Source organism: Rhinoderma darwinii, chromosome 2 (genome assembly GCF_050947455.1).
Source record: "Rhinoderma darwinii isolate aRhiDar2 chromosome 2, aRhiDar2.hap1, whole genome shotgun sequence".
NCBI lineage: Eukaryota > Metazoa > Chordata > Amphibia > Anura > Rhinodermatidae > Rhinoderma > Rhinoderma darwinii.
Genome location: NC_134688.1, coordinates 236,571,099 through 236,594,446, shown reverse-complemented (window position 1 = coordinate 236,594,446; position 23,348 = coordinate 236,571,099). Strand labels below are relative to the sequence as shown.

The window sequence follows — 23,348 nt, the reverse complement described above, 5'->3', positions numbered from 1 at the left end:
GTGTTATTTAAAATATTATGTTATGTCGGACAACCCCTTTAAGTGTTCATCTATCACAACTCTACATTTGGATCACAACCGTGTTTTATCCCAGATTTCATTTACTATATACTATTTGATGCATTTTAACCTGGGATATCACTTTATGCTGCGCAATCCGTGATACTTTTTGACATTATGATATATTTTTTACTCTCATCTATGTTTTTTTTATGTCTAGTGTTTTTAGTAATTCATAAACTGTACATTTCACAGATTACTGCCATGATCAAGCTTGGGAGAACCGAAACTTTGGCAGAGTTGCTCTCAGTGTGGCACCTTATATTACACAATGTGTCGAAGAATAAATACTGAAAATGATATTAGTCTACTAATAAATATTTTATTTGCATTGAAGAAATGTGCTGTGGTCCCTTTACTTTAATTGATTGGTAGACAGTGTCCCTACCATGTGGCACCACTGTTATGTATCAGAGTGCAAACTATGATTAATCCACAGCAGGGGAAATGTCTGGCTGGCGGAGGCTTCCCATGCAAAATCAGATGTTTGTTGGGGGTTTTATGAGCCCGAATCAGCTGACCACCTTGCCTGGCCACGTATAAAAGACGTTGCCTCTAATTTGACAACTCCTTTAAAGCTGCAACAATAATAATCGCATAAGAATAGCCTAACAATTGGTCCACCAGTAGAGAATCAAGGAAGCATAGGCAAGGATTTATTTTATTTTGCTTACTAAATGTTTTGACATGTTATGTGTGGGCATATTTAAAATATATTGCACTGAATATAATTGAAAAAAAAAAAAAAAAAAAGGTGATTCATTCATTTAAGCACTGTGCTTTTGTTTTGTGAAGTCTTGAGACACTTTGAATGAGTCACATATATACTGTGTGGGCGGTATGGAGTGATTTGAAAGCTGTCCATATCAAGTTCTTCTTTCCCCAGGAATCCTTCATTATCAATAGTGCGGCACCAGCAAATGTCTTTACTGTAGACAAATAATAGAAGAAAAGTCAGAAATCAAATAGGTGAACAGTTTGAAGAATGAGTATTTGCACATAGATGCACTTTCCATGAGCCGCGTGCAAGCTAAACATTTGTGAAAATACAGTAATGGTTAATATATCAGTACAATTGTGTTAAATTCAGTGTGGTTACAAAAGGGCAATTCTGACCTCTCTGCTCCTGAGTTGGGAATCGAAATGACAGTTCCCTCCAAACTGGAGATAGATAAATCAACAGGTACAATAACTTTGAGATGTATGCCCACCTTCTACCATTTCTGGTCATATGTTCAAGGCTTTACCATAGTTGCCTACTCTCTTAGATTCTCCCAGAATCTTCTCAAATAAGGAAGACCTGATGGACCCGCAAAATAATGAAAGACTCCCTTATAGCCAGGAGTATGTCCTGCAGACACAGTAAGTTATTGACTGCTTCTACCATACTATTAATTCTTTTCCAGTGCTGATCAATGTGAGAAAATAAACGTGTCCGGTCAGTAATATTGACATGTCACATTCTTTTAGAGGTGAGTGTATTTTTCTTTTGTTACACAAGAGCCACTGTGACTAGATTTTGGGGCATTTTGGCTGCTAGACATTATTTGCCCCTAGCAAATGGTGCATGTCCTTGTGAGATGTTTAGGCGTCATTACATTGTGTTTAGAAAGCAGCATGGTATACCAGTAATCTTCCAAACCTACTTTCTCTTCTGCTAGAATCTATACATTTATTGCAGTGGGTGTTGCATGAACTAATATAGGGACATTTAGTGCTGGTTTTCATTCGCTTAAAGAGGAACTCCGTTAACCCTCCCGCCTAAATTTACTTTAGAATCTATTGATGTCATTATATGCATATTCCTGTAATTTCTTTATACTACACCACCTAGATCACATATTTACTTAGTAGGTGGAAGTGGGGCAAACAACCCCTTTTTTTAAAAAAAAAGTCATTGTGTGTCCGGCTGTTTTAACCCCTGGCAATCACTTGTCATTGCCGTGAGAAGCCATTGATAGGCATATATTTTCCGTGCAACGGCTATCCATGTAATGGGTCCACCAGAGTGGTAGCCATTCTTACAGAGCAGCTCTCCGTTCTAGCAAATAGAGGAGGTCTTGAGTGGAGGAATTCTCTCTCTGATGTCTATATGTCCTAAAAGGAATTTTTTTCAGGACTTGTCATCGTGAAACAACCCTTTTAAGTCATGACTAATGAAATTTACAAAATTATAAATAATAATAATATGGTCATTACCTGCCAGTTGCAATTGCAGCTATTAGGAATGCAAGTAAAATAGCCAGGAGAACTGAGAGGATGACAACAATAACAATCATTCCTGCACTACGCCCTCCAGGCCACGTACCTATAGAAGTACGGCTTGTTGCTGTTAAAAGAGAATGCAATTTAAACAAAACAGCACATACATAGTATACATGGTGTATGGGTACAGTATATGCAAGATTGAACTTACAAAGAGCCAAAGAAAGAAGCAATGATTGAATAGTAAAAACCAGATAGATTGTAATGGGTGTTGTTTCAGATAATTATTATGTGACCATTGTATATGAGTCATGTAAAGATAAAAAAATCATCTATTGTGGTACTCATGGTTCACTTTAGCAGGGTGATACTGCTTGAAATGAGTTTCCTGCAAGCAAAAAAATCTACATGTAAACTTTATGGAGATGTGGATTCTCTCAGCCCTCTTCTCTGGCTTGGAAGCAGTCATGGCAGGATACCATGACCCCAAGTTCCACCGTTCTCAATTTGTGTGAATAAATAGAATTATTTGTATCCAGTTCCACCACTAGCAGAAACACAACATATGAAATTATGGGGAATTGAGTGCAATCCGTCTGGTTGTCCTATAGAAATGAAACATTATTTTACAATATGATACCTGTTCTTAGGCTGATTTTTTCAGACCAGCGAGTCTCTTGACGCAGATTGGTATTGTTCAGCAAAACAAACTTAACCCTAAAAAATAAAACTGTTAGATTTTCAAACTTTTGAAACATATGGAAAATAAGTTTGCTTGATAAGAATATAGTTATAAATAAAGCTATTCTGATTTACGTGCCATTAAATTGAATTGTACTGTAAGTAAAAAGACGTACAAATCGCTTCAAAGTGTTGGGATTGTCCAAGAGTTCATTAAAAAAAATAAAGAAACATAACTCACCTAGTAAATCCCCCGCTTCTCCAACGCCGATGCTCCACAGTGTTCCCCAACCGGTCTTTGTTTACATTTCAGCAGCGATGATATGCCGTACTGGCCCCTGACCGCTGCAGCCATCACTGCTGGAGTGTAAGTAAAGACCGAAAACCGTGGGTGACCATGAGAGCATTGGCCCTAGATTTAACATAGTAATGTGTTTTTTCATTACATTTTCTGCAGCCATTTATTTTTTTAGCATTCTACAACAAAAGGATGTCACAAGAAGACCTTATAGAACACAAAGTATTTTCTGATGCTTAGTAGTAGGCAGGGACATTGCAAAATTCATGAAGATTCATGTAGGATTGCCACAAACAGTGCCAACTTTCTTTTCTTTCTCTAAAACGACTTCTGTGGAAAACCACATGACAATAGTCCTTCATGGTTTTCATAAAGGAATTTATTATACACACTACGCCAGTTTTCTGGAGTAGAAAAGTCGCAGTTTGCTCAAAAAAATTGTGGGTTGTAATTTTTACACCGCATCTAACACTTTTTTTTTTTTTAACGGGAGTGACGCTTAGTGAAAGGAATGGGGCCACCCACCACCTGACAAATTTACTATAATTTAGCCCAGAAACTAAGGTAAAGTATAGCGTAAATCTACGCCAGCTCATAGCTGGCGTAAATATGACTTTTTGTCACACTGTAAGCCAGAGATGCACCTAATTTATTAAGCACCTCTTAATTAATCAGGTGTATCTTACCCCAGTGTGTTTCAGATTAAGCCTGGTGCTTGAAATGCCAGTCTTAATAAATCCCTCCCATTGTTTTATTGGTGCCATTATAAAATCAATGGTTTTGAAAGGCCATATAAAACTATAAAAACATGAGGAATAGGTCATACTGCGATGTTAAAACATGGAGCATGTTATGAAAACTACATGGTTCTTTACCACATAGCGTGAAACTATCCAATGCTGGGGTTTTTTCCAACAAAAGAACGACAAGGTAAAAAATACAATAACTTGCAAGTGAACCTAGTCACCTGTGTATTTTTGTGCTTTTATTGTTTATATGAAAGATTATTACATAGTGAAGTTATACTAGGAGCAAATTAAGGTGGAGCAGCGATCACTGCACTGATTGTTTTGGCCACTATCCGATGGCACAAAGCAGAGTTCTAAGAAAAGGGGCTCCAGAATTGTTATTTAATGGATAATACAATTATTTATTATAACAAACATGTCAGGAGAGCTAATAGTTCCTCTTTAACCCCTTAATGACCAGCCTATTTTAAACCTTAATGACCAAGCCATTTTTTAAGTTTTTCCATCGTCGCATTCCAAGAGCTATAACCTTTTTATTTTTGCGTCGACATAGCTGTATAAGGTCTTGTTTTTTGCGGGACAAGTTGTATTTTTTAATAGCACCATTTTGGGGGACATATTATTTATTGATTAACTTTTATTCACTTTTATTTGGGGGGAAATAGAAAAAAACCTGAAATGTTGCCACACTTTTTCGCGTCTTAAATCTACGCCGTTTACCGTGTGATATAAATAACACAATAACTTTATTCAGCGGGTTGTTATGATTGCAACGATACCAAATTTGTATAGTTTTTGTATGTTTTACTACTTTTACACAGTAAAAACGCTTTTTTTTCTAAATTATTTGTTTTTGTGTCTCCATATTTGAAGAGCCGTAACGTTTATATTTTTTCGCCGATGCGGTTGTATGAGGGCTTTTTTTTTTGCGGGAAGACTTGTAGTTTTTATTGGTACCATTTTGGAGTAGATGCGACTTATTGATCACTTTTTATCACATTTTTTTAAAGTCAGTATTCACAGAAAACAGCAATTTTTCAATAGTTTTTTATTACATTTTTTACGGCGTTCACCGTGCGGGTTAAATAACTTTTTAACTTTATTTAGTTTTTTTAATAGTAAAGCATTTTGTAAGGGGAAAAGCTGGGTTTTTCATTTTTTTTCAAATTTTTTTTCAAATTAACTTTATTAAACTTTTTTTTCACTTTTTTACTAGTCCCACTAGGGGACTATAATATGCGATTCTGCGATCGCATTTATAATAAATTTTTGTATTGCAGTGTATTACTGCCTGTCCGTTTAACACGGACAGGCATCTGCTAGGTCATGCCTCTGGCATGATCTAGCAGGCATTCGCTCCAGGCAGACCTGGGGGCTGCCATCGGAGACACAGACACTCGGCGATCGTATCGCCGGGTGTCGGTGGGAGAGAGAGGGAGCTCCCTCCCTCTCCCCAAAACCACTCAGATGCGGTGCACGCTATTGTTCACCGCATCTGAGGGGTTAAACGGGTGAGATCGATACTAATATCGATCTCACCTGGCAGAGCAGGGACGCTCCCAGCCCTCAGCTGCCTCTGGCAGCTGAGAGCAGGGAGATTTGACAGCTCCCTGCTCTGTTTACTTATTCCGATGCCGCGACGTAAAAAGTCTATGGCATCGGAATAAGGCCCGTTAGTGACCGACGTAAAAAGACTATGGGCCGGTCACTAACGGGTTAAGGCTTTATTTACACGAGCATGTCGTTGAGACAACGGCCGTCCCATGGACCTTTGTAATTCAATGTGGCCGTTCACACGGCCCTTGTTTCAACGAACCGTGTGAAGGGTCCGTGAGAAAATAGGACATGTCCTATTTTTTCAAGCTTCACGAATCCCTCCTTAGACTCTAATCTATTTGGGATGCGAGACATCGTGTCCCGCAGCGCAGAGCACGGATGAACCTCGGACGTGAAAAACTGCAGTTTTTCACGTCCGAGATGCTCAACTCAACGCTCATGTAAATAAGGCCTAAATGTTATGTTATGCAATGATAGTACCATGTATAAAAATAGTAAATATAATTTCAATATGAAAAAAAATTATCTTACCGATAAGGTCCATTTTCCGTTAAAATTCCATTACAAAATGAAAGAGTGGAGCAATTTGCTTCTATTCCAACTGGAACCATAGCCTTAGCTTTTGGAGCAGTATCAGAGCATGTGTAGTTAGCAGCTGGCATCTGATAGATATGATAGTATTTTTTAGTTTGGAATGAACTGTAAGTGGATGGATTACTGAGATCTTTTTCAGTCAAGTTCGGCACCACTGTGGGGGGAAACAAATTGAATATCAGTGAAAATAACAAATTGCTGCATGTATTGATAATGTTGTGTTTTGGCTATGACATTTGCTTCCATTCTTTTTCCAAGTCTAGCAAACATTGTGTTTTCTATTGCATTCATTAGAGAGTCTTTAAGATGAATTACATATTTTTAGGTTTTTGGCCGCTGATTACCAACAAAGGATGCATCCCCTAAGTGAGACAATAGTGTATCATTTAGAATCGAATTCTAATGTATTCCTATGCTCCACCTGCACTTCCAGCCTGTCACGATCTGAGAATATGTTGACCCACCAGGCCGCTCCGCCGTAGCGGAGAGGCAGCTGGCCAAGTCACAGTCTATGTAAAGTTTATACAAGTTCGTAGCACAAAGGTACCTGAGATAGTCCAGACGGTGGCAGGGGCTCTGGCACAGATGGGGCTAGATGCGGCAGGTTGCGCCAGATGTGGTGCAACCTGGTACCAGGAGTGGCAGATGGCACCAGACGTGGTGTATACCAGCAGGCGTGGCAGGTTACGCCAGACGTGGCGGATGACACCAGACGTGGTGTATACCAGCAGGCATGTCATTTTGCGCCAGATGTGGCGGATGATACCAGGAGTGGCAGATGACACCAGAGGTAGCGTATAACCGCAGGCAGCATAACACAACTCCAATACTAAACAGGCTCAGGAACAAAACACAGCACGGGATACAGGTAGCAGGGCATGGGAACACTGTGAGCAGGATAACACTAAGGAACCATTTGCAATACGAACATGGGAAAACTACAACAATGCTCAGGCAAAGAGTGAAAGGGCAGAGGCCTTTTTATAGTTTAAGGTGATTATGGCTAATTAACGATATTTTGCATGTGCGCATGCTGGCCCTTTAAGACTGGGCACGAGCGCACACGCACACTACGGGAGGCTGCAGAGTGGAGCGGAAGTGAGTGCTGGCGACTCCTAGGGAGGAGATGCCGGCCAGCACTTACAAGTCCATGGCCGCAGCCATAAAGGGGTGAGTAGGAACAACGGTCCGCGGCCGTCGGCGTTACGGTATCCCCCTTCTTATGGGGACAGAGTGAGAGAGCAATTTCTTAATGAGGGTAGGAGCATTAAGGTTCTCTTCTGGGGACCTGAGGAGCGTCTGTGCTGTTTCTCCTGCTCAGACAATTTGATTCTGTCTACCTGCATAGGTTCCTCAGGTAGAGCAACAGGAGGAGGGTGCCAGTCTGTGGAAATGTCTCTAACGCTGAACCTCCTGAGCACGTTTCTGGATCCTCATGTCGATCTGGGTAGCCAACTGGATAAGGGCATCCAGGGTACAAGGAAGATCGCGGACTGCTAACTCGTCCTTGATGTGCGAGGATAGTCCCTGCCAAAATGTCGCCACCAATGCCTCATTGTTCCAAGCCAACTCTGCTGCCAGGGTACGGAAGGAGATAGCATACTCTCCTACCGTGTACTCTCCTTGCTTGAGGGTTAGCAGAGTGGCCGCTGCAGAGGATGTTCGAGAATTCAGGGCCCTCTCGTTCCAAGATGGGGTTTGCCCATGCCAGGGCCTTACCAGCGTGAAGGAAAATGAGAGGGGAAGAGGTGAGCACGCAGTCTAAAATAGATGGTACATTGGTTGAGGAAACATCTACAGGTTCTAGGATCACCGCCATAGCGAGGTGGTAGAGGCAGTGAAAGTATGGATCCGGAACAGACAGGAGGGGTAACAGGCAGTGGCGCGGCAGCAGCAACCTGAAGCGGAGCAGGGGGCTGATCTAGTCGGGCGATGATGGAGTGGCACAACACGACTCCAATACTAAACAGGCTCAGGAACAAAACACAGCACGGGATACAGGATACAGGTAGCAGGGCACAGGAACACTGGGAGCAGGATAAAAGTAAGGGACCATTTGCAATACGATCATGGGAAAACGACAACAACGGAAGGAGTGAAAGGGCAGAGCCCTTTTTATCGTTCAAGGTAAATATGGCTGATTAACCATATTTGGCATGTGCGTGCGCTGGCCCTTTAAGGCCAGACACGAGCGCGCGCGCACTATGGGAGGCTGCAGAGCGGAAGTGAGTGCTGGAGTCTCCTAGGGAGGAGGTGCCTGCCAGCACTCACAAGTCCATGGCCGCGGCCATCGAGGGCTGAGTAGGAACGACGGTCCGCGGTCGTGGACGTTACATAGTCAAAGCTGACAAAGCAGATGGACTCCAGTATATTGTGCTGGATAGTTGATTTATGGGTATTTCTTTCTTTCTTTTTTACCTTTGAACCCCATTCAGTATCAAGCTCATTTTGGCCTTCAGGACCAGCACAATTTTTAAAATCTATGTGTCAATGTGTCACTTTATGTGGTAATATCTATGGTTTTACATATCCAAGTGATTCTGAGATTGTTTTTTCGGAACTCATTGTTCTTTATGTTAGTGGCAAATTTTGGTTGGTATGTTGAATCTTTATGTATAAAGAAATAAAAAATTTAGAGAATTTTCCTACATTTGAAATCCTCTATTTCTAAAATGGATAATGGTACCACACAAATTAGTAAATAAATAAGGTTTACTATATGTCTCCTTTATGTAGGCATTTGGGGTTTTTTTCAGGACATTATAAGGTTTATAAGTTTACTAGCACTTTTTCAAATATTCAACAAAATTTGCAAAACATATTTTTTTAGCTTCAGCTTCAGGTTTGAAGTGGCTTTGAGGGGTCTATATATTATAAATCCCTCATAAGTCACCCCATTTTAAAAACTGCACCCCTCCATGTATTTGAAACAGCATTTAGAAAGATTGTTAACCCTTTAGGTGTTTCACAGGAATTAAAGCAAAGTTGAGGTAAAATGTACAAATATAATTTTTTCTGGCAGATTTTCAATTTAATCTATTTATTTCAGTAACACAGCAGGTGTTAACAGAAAAACACAACTCATTATTCATTACGCAGATTCTTCAGTTTTCAAAAATATATCACATGTGGCCCTAGTGTGCTACTGGACTCAAACACAGGTCTCACATATGAAGGAGCACCTAGTGGATTTTGGGGCCTCCTTTTTATAAGGATGTTTTCCAGGTACCATTTCATGTTGGAAAAGGCCTTGAGATGCCAAAACATTAGATACACCACAAAAACACCCCATTTTGGAAACTACACACCTCAAGGAATGTATCTAGGGGTGTAGTGAATATTCTGACCGCACAGGTTTTTCATAGAATTTATTAGAATTGGGCAGTGAAAATTACAAATATGTTTTTTTACCAATAATTTACCAATAATTTTTTACTAATAGATTTACATCAATATTTTTCATTTCCACAAGGAATTAAGGAGGAAAAGCACCCCAAAAATTGTTAGGCAATTTCTCATGAGCATGGCAATACCCCATATGTGGTCATAAACTGCTGTTTGGATACACTACAGCATTGAGAAGAGAAAAAGCGGCTTTTAGCTTTTGGAGCACAGATTTTGCTGGAATGGTTTTCTGATGCTAAATCGCATTTGCGAACGCATTTACGTTCCGAGAGTCATAATTTTTTATCATTCCTTTGGCTAGCTGTGTGAGGGCTTGATTTTCATGGGACGAGCTGTAGTTTTTTATTAGTATCAGTTTGGGGTATATGTGAATTTTTTTGATCAGTTTTTATTCCATTTTTTGGGAAGTAAGGAGACCAAAAAACAGACCAAATTTATATAGTTTTTAAATGATTTACTAGTTTTACACAATAAAAACACTTTTTCTAAATAAAATAATGTTTTAGTGTCACCATATTCTGAGAGCCAAAACTATTGTTTTTTTTTTGGCAACGGAGCTGCGTGAGGGCTTGTTTTTTGCATGACATACTGTAGTTTTTTTTGGTACCATTTTGGGGTACATGCGACTTTTTGATCACCTTTGATTCCATTGTTTTGGAAACAAGGTGACCAAAAAAGGAAATTCTGGCATTGTTTTATTTTTTTATTTTTTTTACTGTGTTCACGGGATAAATAATATACCATTTTTATAGTTCAGGCCGATAAGAACACGCCGATAACTATTATGTATAGTTTTTTAAATGTTTTAATTTTTTTTCCAATTATAAAGGACTTGATCAGGGATACAGGTAGAAACTTTTTTCTATTAATGAAAACATTTATTTATTTATTTTTCCCAAAAAATTTTTTTTACACATACTAGGGGACTTGAAGGTCTAATCTTCTGATCCCCTGTATAATTCACAGCACTACTTATGTAGTGCAGTGTATCGTAACTGCCATTTTACAACTGACAGTCAGTCTGCCTTTGGCAATACCTAATAAGCTTCCGTACGTGGCCGACCAGGAGGCAATTGACAGGATTCCTGGTTGCCATAGCAATCATCGGCACCCTGCAACTGCTCAGGGGGGGTGATGGGGTACAGAGGGAGCCCCTTTCCTCTGTGTCAACCACTTAAATGCTGCTGTCGTTATTGACAGCGGCATTTAAGGGGTTAAACATCAGTGATAGGAGATAACTGTGATTGCCGCCGTTGCAATGGGATGTCGGCTGTATCTTACAGCCGGCACCTCCTGCGAGTGGCACGGACACAGCTCCTGTGCCCACTTTATTCTCAGGGCATAACTTTGGAACATCAATTTACTTTTATTTGTAATCGTACTTAATGGAATATTTAGGTCCATGCTGTAAGGACCTTAAAGAGGCTCTGTCACCAGATTTTGCAACCCCTATCTGCTATTGCAGCAGATTGGCGCTGCAATGTAGATTACAGTAACGTTTTTATTTTTAAAAAACGAGCATTTTTGGCCAAGTTATGACCATTTTCGTATTTATGCAAATGAGGCTTGCAAAAGTACAACTGGGCGTGTTGAAAAGTAAAAGTACAACTGGGCGTGTATTATGTGTGTTACATCTGGGCGTGTTTACTACTTTTACTAGCTGGGCGTTCTGATGAGAAGTATCATCCACTTCTCTTCAGAACACCCAGCTTCTGGCAGTGCAGATCTGTGACGTCACTCACAGGTCCTGCATCGTGTCGGCACCAGAGACTACAGTTGATTCTGCAGCAGCATCAGCATTTGTAGGTAAGTAGCTACATCGACTTACCTGCAAACGCCGATGCTGCTGCAGAATCATCTGTAGCCTCTGGTGCCGATGTGTCCGCGCTCGTCTGACACGATGCAGGACCTGGGGAAGTGACGTCACAGCGTGATCTCTCGAGAACACGGCTGTGTCTGCACTGCCAGAAGCTGGGCATTGTGAAGAGAAGTGTATGATACTTCTATACACAACGCCCAGCTAGTAAAAGTAGTAAACACGCCCAGATGTACGCACGTAATACACGCCCAGTTGTACTTTTACTTTTCAACACGCCCAGTAGTACTTTTGCAAGCCTCATTTGCATAAATACGAAAATGGTCATAACTTGGCCAAAAATGCTCGTTTTAAAAACAAAACAAAACGTTACTGTAATCTACATTGCAGCGCCGATCTGCTGCAATAGCAGATAGGGGTTGCAAAATCTGGTGACAGAGCCTCTTTAAGTAAAGTACACAGGATCATTACCTACAGCAGGGGTCTCAAACTCGGCCGGGTAAGTGGGCCGCATATAGAAAAAATGGGAAGTTGACGGGCCGCATTACTTTCAAATTTGATACAATACAAAATTATTGTTAATCAATTAGTTATTTGAACTTCTATAACTGTAATGGCAGGAAGGAGGTGAAGGGAAAGTGAGCCCTAATCTACCCACCGCCCTGTCCCTGCCTACTTGCAACGACCCGCCCTAGGCGACGAGGTACAACTGGGCGGCGGTCCCTACGCTGGCTAAGTGCACAGGAAGACAAACAGGGAACACGCAAGGGAAGGGGCAGTAGCCACGGAACGCCACGAGGAAACGGGGCGGCGAACGAACAGTCAGGACCAGGACGAAGTGAGTACACCCGAGCGGACACGGAGACAGAAGCAAGCCAGGGCAAGCAAAGCAGGTCAAGCAGAACTGCAGCAAGGCAGAAGCACGGCAGAAGCAGGCTGGAGCAAGCAGCAGTGGGGCCAGGAATCCAAAAGAGTTACAAGCACTGAGGGAGAGCACAGGGCAGGTAATAAAGGGCAAGGGGCGGAGCTAACTCCGAGAGACCAGGCCGCGATAGGCTCTCCCACTCCTGAGCCTGCCACCCTGGTTGGTGGGAGAAGGTGTCAGTCGAACAGGTCTGGCCTCAGGTGTGGATTGATTAATCCCAGGAGTGTAGCTAGATGAAGTACCTGGCAGATCCCTAACAGTACTCCCCCTTTTATGAGGGGCCACCGGACCCTTACTAAGGGGACCCGGTTTAGTGGGGAAGAGGAGGTGGAACCTCCTGATCAATACCCCAGCGTGAACATCACGGGCAGGTACCCAAGTCCTCTCCTCCGGCCCGTATCCTCTCCAATGGACCAGGTACTGGAGGGAGCCCTGGACCATCCTACTGTCCATAATCTTGGCCACCTCGAATTCCACCCCCTCAGGGGTGAGAACGGGAACAGGAGGTATCCTCGAGGGGGACCAGGACGGGGAGCAGCGTTTAAGGAGGGAGGCATGGAAGACGTCATGTATGCGAAAGGATGGGGGGAGCTCCAGACGGAAGGATACAGGGTTGAGGACTTCAATGATCTTATAAGGTCCAATAAATCGGGGAGCAAACTTCCTGGACGGGACCTTAAGGCGCAAGTTCCTGGACGACAACCAGACCAAATCCCCGACGACAAACCGGGGGTTAGCAGAACGTCTACTATCCGCCTGAATCTTTTGTGCGCTCTGGGACGCCTCTAGGTTCTTCTGAACCTGGGCCCAGACAGTGCACAGTTCCCGATGAACCTCCTCTACCTCAGGATTATTGGAACAACCAGGGGAGACGGAGGAGAACCTAGGGTTAAACCCGAAATTACAGAAAAACGGGGAGACCCCTGACGAGTTACTGACCCGGTTATTCAGGGAAAATTCAGCAAGGGGAAGGAATGAGACCCAATCGAATTGACAGTCAGAGATGAAACACCTTAAATATTGTTCCAGGGATTGGTTGGTCCTTTCCGTTTGGCCATTGGTTTCGGGATGGAAGGCGGAGGAGAAGGACAGATCAATCTCCAACTTTTTACAAAAAGCTCTCCAAAATAAGGAAACAAATTGTACCCCTCTGTCAGAAACGATATTGACTGGGGCCCCATGGAGACGCAGGATGTGTTTCACAAACAAAGAAGCTAACGTCTTGGCGTTAGGTAGCTTCTTAAGGGGCACAAAGTGGCACATCTTGCTGAAGCGGTCGACTACCACCCACACCACCGACTTGCCCTGAGATGGAGGCAAATCGGTGATAAAATCCATGGAGATATGGGTCCAAGGTCTCTGGGGAATGGGCAAGGAACGTAGTAGGCCCGCAGGTCGGGACCTAGGGGTTTTGGACCTAGCGCAAACCTCACAAGCGGCGACGTAAGCCCTAACATCTTTAGGCAACCCAGGCCACCAATAGTTTCTGGTAATGAGGTGTTTGGTGCCCAAGATGCCAGGATGACCAGATAGAGCGGAGTCATGGTTTTCCCTGAGTACCCTCAGCCGGTATTGCAGGGGAACAAACAGTTTGTCCCCAGGGACGTTCCCGGGAGCTGCACCCTGATCAGCCGCGATATCAGAAGCTAAATCAGAATCCGTGGCAGAGACGATTATACCAGGGGGTAAAATACAAGCGGGATCCTTCTCGGAAGGAGGATTGGCCATGAAACTACGTGACAGAGCGTCAGCCTTAATATTCTTGGACCCAGCCCTATAGGTAACCAAGAAATTAAATCTGGTAAAGAATAGTGCCCACCGAGCTTGTCTAGGATTAAGCCTCCGGGCCGATTCTAGGAAAACCAGATTCTTGTGATCCGTAAGGACCGTTACCTGGTGTCTGGCCCCCTCCAGGAAGTGCCGCCACTCCTCAAAAGCCCATTTAATGGCTAGAAGTTCGCGGTTGCCAATATCATAGTTACTCTCCGTGGGCGAAAACTTCCTAGAGAAGTAAGCACAGGGGCGGAGATGGGTGAGGGAGCTGGTACCCTGGGACAGGACGGCCCCCACTCCCACCTCGGAAGCGTCAACCTCCGCAATAAATGGCTCCTCTTGGTTGGGCTGAATCAGCACAGGGGCCGAGATAAAGCACTTCTTGAGAGTCTCAAAGGCCTGGACGGCCTCAGGGGGCCAATGGAGGACATCGGCACCCTTGCGGGTAAGGTCCGTAAGAGGCTTAGCGACGACCGAGAAGTTGGCAATAAATCTCCTGTAATAGTTGGCGAACCCTAAAAAACACTGTAACGCCTTAAGGGAGGCAGGTTGGACCCATTCCGCCACAGCTTGAACCTTGGCAGGGTCCATGCGGAATTCATGAGGAGTGAGGATTTGCCCTAAAAATGGTATCTCCTGTACCCCAAAGACACATTTTTCAGTCTTAGCAAACAGATTATTCTCCCGAAGGACCTGGAGCACCTTCCTGACATGCTCCACGTGGGAGGACCAGTCCTTGGAAAACACCAGTATGTCATCAAGGTACACAACAAGAAAATTACCCAGGTACTCTCTCAGGATTTCATTAATAAAATTCTGGAAGACAGCAGGGGCATTACACAACCCAAAGGGCATGACCAGGTATTCGAAATGACCCTCGGGTGTGTTGAACGCAGTTTTCCACTCATCCCCCTCTTTGATGCGGATAAGGTTATATGCCCCCCGTAGATCGAACTTAGAAAACCATTGGGCTCCCTGAACCTGATTAAAAAGATCCGGAATCAAAGGAAGTGGGTACTGGTTCCTTACGGTGACCTTATTCAGGTTACGATAATCAATGCACGGCCTAAGACCACCATCCTTCTTCCCCACGAAGAAGAAGCCAGCACCTACAGGAGAAGTCGAGGGGCGAATGAAACCCTTGGCCAGGCATTCTTGGATATACACCCTCATCGCTTCACGTTCAGGACATGAAAGATTAAATATCCTACCCTTAGGAAGCTTGGCACCAGGCACCAAATCGATAGCGCAATCGTAATCTCTATGGGGGGGCAACACCTCGGAGGCCTCCTTAGAAAACACATCGGCGAAGTCCTGAACAAACTCAGGAAGTGTGTTTACCTCCTCCCGGGGAGAAATAGAGTTAACAGAAAGACATGACATCAGACATTCATTACCCCATTTGGTGAGATCCCCAGTATTCCAATCAAATGTGGGATTATGCAACTGCAACCAGGGAAGGCCTAAAACCAGATCAGACGATAATCCCTGCATCACCAGTACAGAGCACTGCTCCAAATGCATGGAGCCAACCAGGAGTTCAAAAACAGGAGTATGCTGAGTAAAATAACCATTAGCAAGGGGTGTTGAGTCGATTCCTACTACAGGGATAGGATAAGGTAAATCAATACAAGGCATCTTTAGAGACATAGCAAATTCCACAGACATGATATTAGCAGATGAGCCAGAATCCACGAAAGCACTGCCCGTGGCAGACCGGCCAGCAAACGAGACCTGAAAGGGAAGCAAAATTTTATTGCGTTTCACATTAACGGGAAATACCTGTGCGCCCAAGTGACCTCCCCGATGATCACTTAGGCGCGGAAGTTTTCCGGCTTCTTATTCTTGCGCCTGGGACAGGTGTTCAGTAGATGCTTGTCGTCCCCACAGTAGAAGCAGAGACCATTCATTCTGCGAAACTCCCTACGTTGTCGAGGGGACATGGAGGCCCCGAGTTGCATAGGTACCTCCGAGTCCTCCGTGGAGGGGCGAGGAGACGGGACCTCGGGGGGAATCGCAGAAAAGTCAGAGGGGAGCACACTGAAGCGTTCTAGCTGACGTTCCCTGAGACGTCGGTCAAGTCGTACTGCTAGGGCCATAACCTGGTCAAGGGAGTCAGGCGAGGGGTAGCTAACCAGCAGATCCTTCAGGGCGTCAGATAATCCTAACCTAAACTGGCACCTTAGGGCCGGATCGTTCCACTGAGAAGCTACGCACCACTTCCTAAAATCAGAACAGTATTCCTCAACCGGTCTTCTACCCTGACGTAAGGTCACCAGCTGACTCTCGGCTAAAGCAGTCCTGTCAGTCTCGTCGTAAATGAGTCAGAGGGCAGAGAAAAAACGATCAACAGAGGAAAGTTCAGGGGCGTCAGGAGCCAAGGAGAAGGCCCACTCTTGGGGCCCTTCCTGGAGTCGGGATATGATGATACCCACCCGCTGGTTCTCGGAACCTGAGGAGTGGGGCTTTAGGCGGAAATACAGTCTGCAACTCTCCCGGAAGGAGAGAAACGTCTTACGGTCCCCTGAAAACCGGTCAGGTAACTTGAGGTCGGGTTCTAGAGGTGAGGTGAGGGGTACTACTAAAGCAGCGTCACCCTGATTGACCCTTTGGGCCAGGGCCTGGACCTGTAGGGAGAGGCCCTGCATCTGCTGGGTCAGGGTCTCAAGGGGGTCCATGAAAGCGTCAGCGTAGGAGAAATGGTAGACTAGGTAAGGGCTTGTAATTATGTAATGGCAGGAAGGAGGTGAAGGGAAAGTGAGCCCTAATCTACCCACCGCCCTGTCCCTGCCTACTTGCAACGACCCGCCCTAGGCGACGAGGTACAACTGGGCGGCGGTCCCTACGCTGGCTAAGTGCACAGGAAGACAAACAGGGAACACGCAAGGGAAGGGGCAGTAGCCACGGAACGCCACGAGGAAACGGGGCGGCGAACGAACAGTCAGGACCAGGACGAAGTGAGTACACCCGAGCGGACACGGAGACAGAAGCAAGCCAGGGCAAGCAAAGCAGGTCAAGCAGAACTGCAGCAAGGCAGAAGCACGGCAGAAGCAGGCTGGAGCAAGCAGCAGTGGGGCCAGGAATCCAAAAGAATTACAAGCACTGAGGGAGAGCACAGGGCAGGTAATAAAGGGCAAGGGGCGGAGCTAACTCCGAGAGACCAGGCCGCGATAGGCTCTCCCACTCCTGAGCCTGCCACCCTGGTTGGTGGGAGAAGGTGTCAGTCGAACAGGTCTGGCCTCAGGTGTGGATTGATTAATCCCAGGAGTGTAGCTAGATGAAGTACCTGGCAGATCCCTAACAATAACACTATATTACTATAATAATAATAATAATACTACATTACTATAATAATACCGCTAGGTTTAAAATTTGAGAGAATTCTCCACGTGCTTATTTCAACAATCCAGTTGTCCAGTTTAAGTGTCGCTAAATGCAGTCCTGCGGCTCAGTTGGCAGTGTTTGGCAGACACACATGTCAAGATTGGGCAGCCCTTTTTTAGATAGTGCCACAGTGCCCTCTGTGGATGCTGCCACAGTGCCCTCTGTGGATGCTGCCACAAAGTCCTCTGTAGATGCTGCCACAGTGCCCTCTGTAGATGCTCCAACAGTGCCCTCTGTAGATGCTGCCACAGTGCCCTCCATAGATGCTGCCACAGTGCCCTCCGTAGATGCTGCCACAGTTTCCTCCGCAGATGCTGCCACAGTGTCCTCCGCAGATGTTGCCATAGTGATGTCAGGGGCTCGCCCAGAGCTGGAGTCCCGGAGCAGAGCCGCTTCTAGCACTCTGCCTGGGATTCCAGCTCTGCTCCTGACATCACTGTCCATATATGGACAGAGATGTCAGGGGCAACCCCAGGGCTGGAGTCCCGGGCAGAGCGCTAGTAGGCTCTTCCTGGGACTCCAGCTGTGCTCCAGGCATCACTGGGACTCATGCTCTGGGGAAGCACCTGACATCATTGTCGCTGTATGGACAGCGATGTCAGAGGCTTCCCCAGAGTCCCAGAGCAGAGCCTATACTAGCGCTCTGCCCGGGACTCCGGCTCTGGGTAAGCCCCAGACATCGTGTGTCCAAACATGGTCACCGATGTCAGGGAATTCCACAGAGTCCTGGAGCAGAGCCGATACTAGCGCTCTGCCCGGGTCTCCGCTCTGGGGAAGACCCTGACACACTGTCCATGTATGGACAGTGATGTCAGGGAATTCCACAGAGTCCTGGAGCAAAGCCTATACTAGCGCTCTGCCCGGGACTCCGCTCTGGGGAAGACCCTGAGACACTGTCGATATATGGACAGCGATGTCAGGGAATTCCACAGAGTCCCGGAGCAGAGCCTATACTAGCGCTCTGCCCGGGACTCCGCTCTGGGGAAGACCCTGACACACTGTCCATATCTGGAGAGAGATGTCAGGGAATTCCACAGAGCCCCGGAGCAGAGTCTGTACTAGCGCTCTGCACAGGACTCCGGCTCTGGGGAAGCCCCAGACATCGCTGTTCATATGTGGACAGCGATGTCAGGGAATTCCAGAGTCTCGGAGCAGAGCCTATACTAGCGGCTCTGTGTCCCGCGGGCCGCAGATGACAGCCCCAGGGGCCGCGTGCTTGAGACCCCTGACTTACAGTATACTTCCAGCCAAAAAAATAAAGTCCCTGCTGGACTCTCCATTTTCCCCACGAGTACATATTTAACCCCTTCTTATACGTGGTCGTAACTCTATGCCCATTTTGACTGTGCCTTAACGCAAATGGGCGTACAGTTACGCCCATATATACGGGAAAGGGGTTAATTATGTGATTGTGGGAAAAATGGAGAGTCCAGCAGTGACTTTCTTTTTTTGTCTGAAGGTATACTGTAAGTAGTTGCGTTTTCTTGGTTTTATTATTACTAATATAGAAAACCCTGTTACACAGATTTGCTAGCAAAGGAATGATGATAGGTATTTGAAAAAATATTATAAAAAAATATAAGTGTATTTTAAAACCTAATTACCAGAATTTGAAACCTATGAAAAATGCAGAAAAATGCGGAAGCGTTTGCTGAATAATAGATTAATCACCCAGGGTAAAGGTATAATGTAGTAGATGTTAGCTGCAGCCCTAGGTAACACCAAAGATAACACAGTGATAACTCTGAGTACAGATAATGTAGATGCTACCTGCTGTCCTATGTAACACCAGAGATAACACACAGTGATAGCTCTCCGAGTACAGATAATGTAGATGTTACCTGCAGTCCTATGTAACACCACAGATAACACAGTGATAACTCTGTGAGTACAGATAATGTAGATGCTACCTGCAGTCCTATGTAACACCAGAGATAACACACAGTGATAACTCTCCGAGTACAGATAATGTAGATGTTACCTGCAGTCCTATGTAACACCAGAGATAACACACAGTGATAACTCTCCGAGTACAGATAATGTAGATGTTACCTGCTGTCCTATGTAAGGGTATGTTCACACAGGTTATTTTCAGCCGATTTTTGGTCCGTAAATGCCCCGAAAACGTCTAAAAGTCCGGGGGCTGAACGCCTCCAAACATCCGTTCACATTGCGTTCCGTTCCCACTGGGCGTTTTTGACGTGGCCGTTTTTAAAAATGCCTCATAAAAAGAAGTGCATGTCACTTCTTGAGCCGTTTTTGGAGCCATTTTTCATTGACACAATAGAAAAACAGCTCCAAGAAAACGCAGCAAAAAACTGCTTAAAAAACGGCTGAAAATCAGGGCCTGTTTTCGCTTGAAAACAGCTCCGTATTTACAGCCGTTTTTTGTTAAGCGTGTGAACATAGCCTCAGTCTCTATTCACACGACAGGTTCCGAGTGTCGGACGAAAAAACTGCCGTTCTGGTCAGTTTTTCTCTGCCGTTTTGCATCCGTTTTGCATCCATTCCGTTTCCGTTCCGGGCTGTGTTTCCATTTTAAACAACCAATTTTGATCTGTTTTGCATCTGTTTTTTTCCCTGTCCGTTTTAAAAATGGATGAATTTCATTTGTAAATTTTCTGCCACACACTTGCCTCTGTAGATAATGCCACACCATGCCCTCTGTAGATAATGCCACACACTGCCCTCTGTAGATAATGCCACACACTGCCCTCTGTAGATACTGCGACAGCCCCCATCTAGGTAGTGCCACACATACCCCCTTTGTAGGTAGTGCCACACAGCCCCCTGTAGGTAGTGCCACACAGCCTCCCTGTAGTTAATACCACACAGCCCCCCTGTAGGTAATGCCACACAGCCCCCCTGTAGGTAGTGCTACACAGCACCATTGTACTTAGCCACCCCCCATAGATAGCACCCCCCCATAAATGGCAACACCCTGACTTCAATGTGCATATATGGACATTGACGTCAGGGACTTCTCCTGGAGCAAAATCACCGCTCCGGGGATTCCGCTTCAGGAGTAGGGGAATGCTACAGGAGAAGTCCCTGATTTCACTGTCCATATATGGACAGTGAAGTCAGGGACTTCTCCTGGAGCGGAATCCCTGGCCACAGCTTCGGCCGAAGCTGTGGCCGGGGATTAGGGATTCAGCTCCTATAGGGAGCAACAAAATAGCCTCCTCCTCACATGCACCTCACACCGTGAGGAGGAGAAGAGAGCGAGCGAGCGACAGAATGCATGGCCGTCACTCGGATCACTTCCGAGTGACAGCCGTGCTTTACACGGCACCATAGACTTCTATGGGAGCTGTGTGGCCGGGAGAACGGCCCAAAATAGGTCATGTTCTATTTTTTGACAGCCCGGTTTACCAGGCCGTCAAAAAATCGGCTCTGTGAATAGCCCCATTTGGGGTCTATTGTTCCTACTGCGGCCATGTGACGGCCGTTCAAAAAACGGCCGTCACATGGCCGAGAATCCCTGTCTTGTGAATAGGTCCTAACACCACAGATAACACACAGTGATATCTCTAAATACAGATAATGTAGTAGATGAACACACAGAAATATATACACATACAGATACAAATCTAGGCACAAGTACACACACACACACACACACACAAAGATACACATACACACATATGGGAACTTATACACACACAAACACAGAGACACACAGACAAACAGAGGCACAAACAACAGACAGACTGAGCACTCACATCTCCTTCTTCACAGGCTTCTTGCAGGACAGGCTGTGGGCAGGGTTAACTGTGCCTCGGACACCACGTCCTTGCCAAATATATATATATGATTTTCTAGAATATCCAAGTTTATCTCTTGGACTTGTAGGAATATGTAATTCTTAAGGAAAGCTGTAGTAAGCATCAGTGGGAAAAACTTAAGCCAGAGTTATTTCATGATCATCATAGTCCATTGCGGCTCATTCATTGATATGGAACGACACAAGTTTGACAATGCTGTTGTGGCAGGGGCAAACTAAATCTAAATCAATAGGCGAGTTGTCCCGCCATGCAGCAGTGTTTCCCTCTGCCATTGAGGCTGTGTACTTTGATCCTTACCTAAATATTCCATTAAGAACCATTAAAAAAGAAAAATAATTTGATGTTCCAAAATATTAAACTTTATGAATATATAATTGAATTCTTGATTAACAACCATTGATGTGCATTAAATGTAAACAGTATAGAACAATCCATTATACGTCTCTTATACCACTGTGCATAGATAAAGTTGACTGCTTGTAAAAAAAAATGAACACTACAATATCAGCTCATTAATTAACTTTATATATGACTAGTCAAGAATACAGTATAATAATATATTCACATACCCTTATCCAGTGCAATAACCAACCACACTTCAGTTGTGTTATACTGGTGAAAGATGCACTGAGGTTCGTCGAGTGCAAAACTGTTATTCGTCAGTCTCCCTAAAACTGACTTCATTGTAACTTGAGGGACATAAAATCGAACCTCTGTAAAAGAACACAATTAATCAATAATATGTAATTCATATAATTTATGTGCAGGGTCAGATTGGCCCACCAGAGTTCTATATGATCAACTGGTAGGTAAGGGATCTGACATGTTAATGACCACAGCAAGGTCAATAAAATTGAGCAGTAGACAACGTTATCAGAAGCAAACAGTGGAGCAGATCCAGCGATGGGCTATCAAAATGTAAGATAATTCACACATAACCAATTAGCTCTTACTTATTAGTATAGATTGTAGTTAAAAAGTCATTTCATGAAAACAAAAGCAAACAAATTCTGGACTTTTTTTCTTATTTTCTCTCCCTGTTTTTACATGTTGAATTATTTGTTTAGTGTTGCAAAATATTTTATTCCACATGTTTTTCAGCAAATGTATATTGACTCCCATTTAATTATGTAACCCGTGTCTAGTGACAAGCAGATTACCAAGAACAATATAAAAAAATTGTAATTGTGAGAATTATTAAAGATCTTCCCTGGTAGAGGACAAATAAAGTTTATTGAACTGAACGCTATGTGTGGACAGCACCTAAAAAATATTTTCTGGGGGACCAAAAAGGCTATAAATAATAAATGACAAAGTCTGATCAAATCCTGTAGTCACTATAATTATATAGTTCTGTTCCGAAGATCACCTTTCAATACAGTATAGTAAAAATATAAAAACTAAAATGCCCACATGACAAATAATAACGTTTTATTGCCGACCTCTACAAATATTTTGCGGATTTATTGAAATAGCGAAAAAACGGTGGGAAATCTTCAAAAAAACATTTGAAAAATATAAGTGGCTACAGCAGGCACTATCAAGACTCAGTACATTTTACATTGAAGAATTTCCCAAAGCCAACACCTGCCTCCATACACAAGGTGCAATATACTCTAAAAACAAACTGGCTCAATGGACATTAAAATGGAAATAATTTTGAGAAAAGATAAATTGCTTTACCTGCTAATGCAGATGAGGCCCCCAGCAGCAGGAGCCCCAGTTTTATGTGCAGATCCATAATGAGATATCGTATTAGGATTTAGTATTAGTGGTGTAAGACATGGGTAGACGTTGTTTGTCTCACTCCAGCCCATTCAACTTTTAAAAATATTTAGTCACAAAAGGGTTGGTGCCTCCCCTGGGGATATAATGGTCCCATTTAAGTTCATGCATTCCTGATGTAATGAAGAGAAGAATAGAGGACAAACACGTCAGACTTGTTTTACAGTATAAATAATATAAGATAAATGGAAGGCTGTATATAAAATAACCATACAAGGGATCCTACATTTCCTAAAACAGAGTTGAGAGAACCAAAGTAATCACCTTTTACTCATAAAGACCTGATGGAACATTGTAGACATATTATTATGTGTTAGCTTTGGTGCAG

General features: G+C 44.1%; 1 protein-coding gene across 1 annotated transcript; it reads right to left on the bottom strand.

The window, feature by feature from the left end:
• Positions 1 to 823: 823 nt before the first annotated feature.
• LOC142741796 (uroplakin-3b-like) lies at positions 824 to 22,976 on the bottom strand. Its single transcript, XM_075851129.1, has 6 exons — positions 22,919 to 22,976; positions 21,805 to 21,948; positions 6,082 to 6,298; positions 2,906 to 2,982; positions 2,260 to 2,389; positions 824 to 989 (listed from the first exon to the last, which is right to left on the bottom strand). The coding sequence occupies exons 1-6, from the start codon at positions 22,974 to 22,976 to the stop codon at positions 824 to 826; spliced, it is 792 nt and encodes a 263-aa protein (XP_075707244.1).
• Between the last annotated feature and the right edge of the window lie 372 nt (positions 22,977 to 23,348).

Bases quoted from the DNA above. Each gene is read 5' to 3' on its own strand.
- LOC142741796 (XM_075851129.1), bottom strand. From the start codon at position 22,976: ATGGATCTGCACATAAAACTGGGGCTCCTGCTGCTGGGGGCCTCATCT. The intron at 2,390-2,905 runs GTATCATATTGT...CTCTTTTAACAG, and splicing joins AAAAATCAGCCTAAGAACAG to CAACAAGCCGTACTTCTATA. The intron at 990-2,259 runs GTAATGACCATA...ATTTGTCTACAG, and splicing joins GCTGCAATTGCAACTGGCAG to TAAAGACATTTGCTGGTGCC.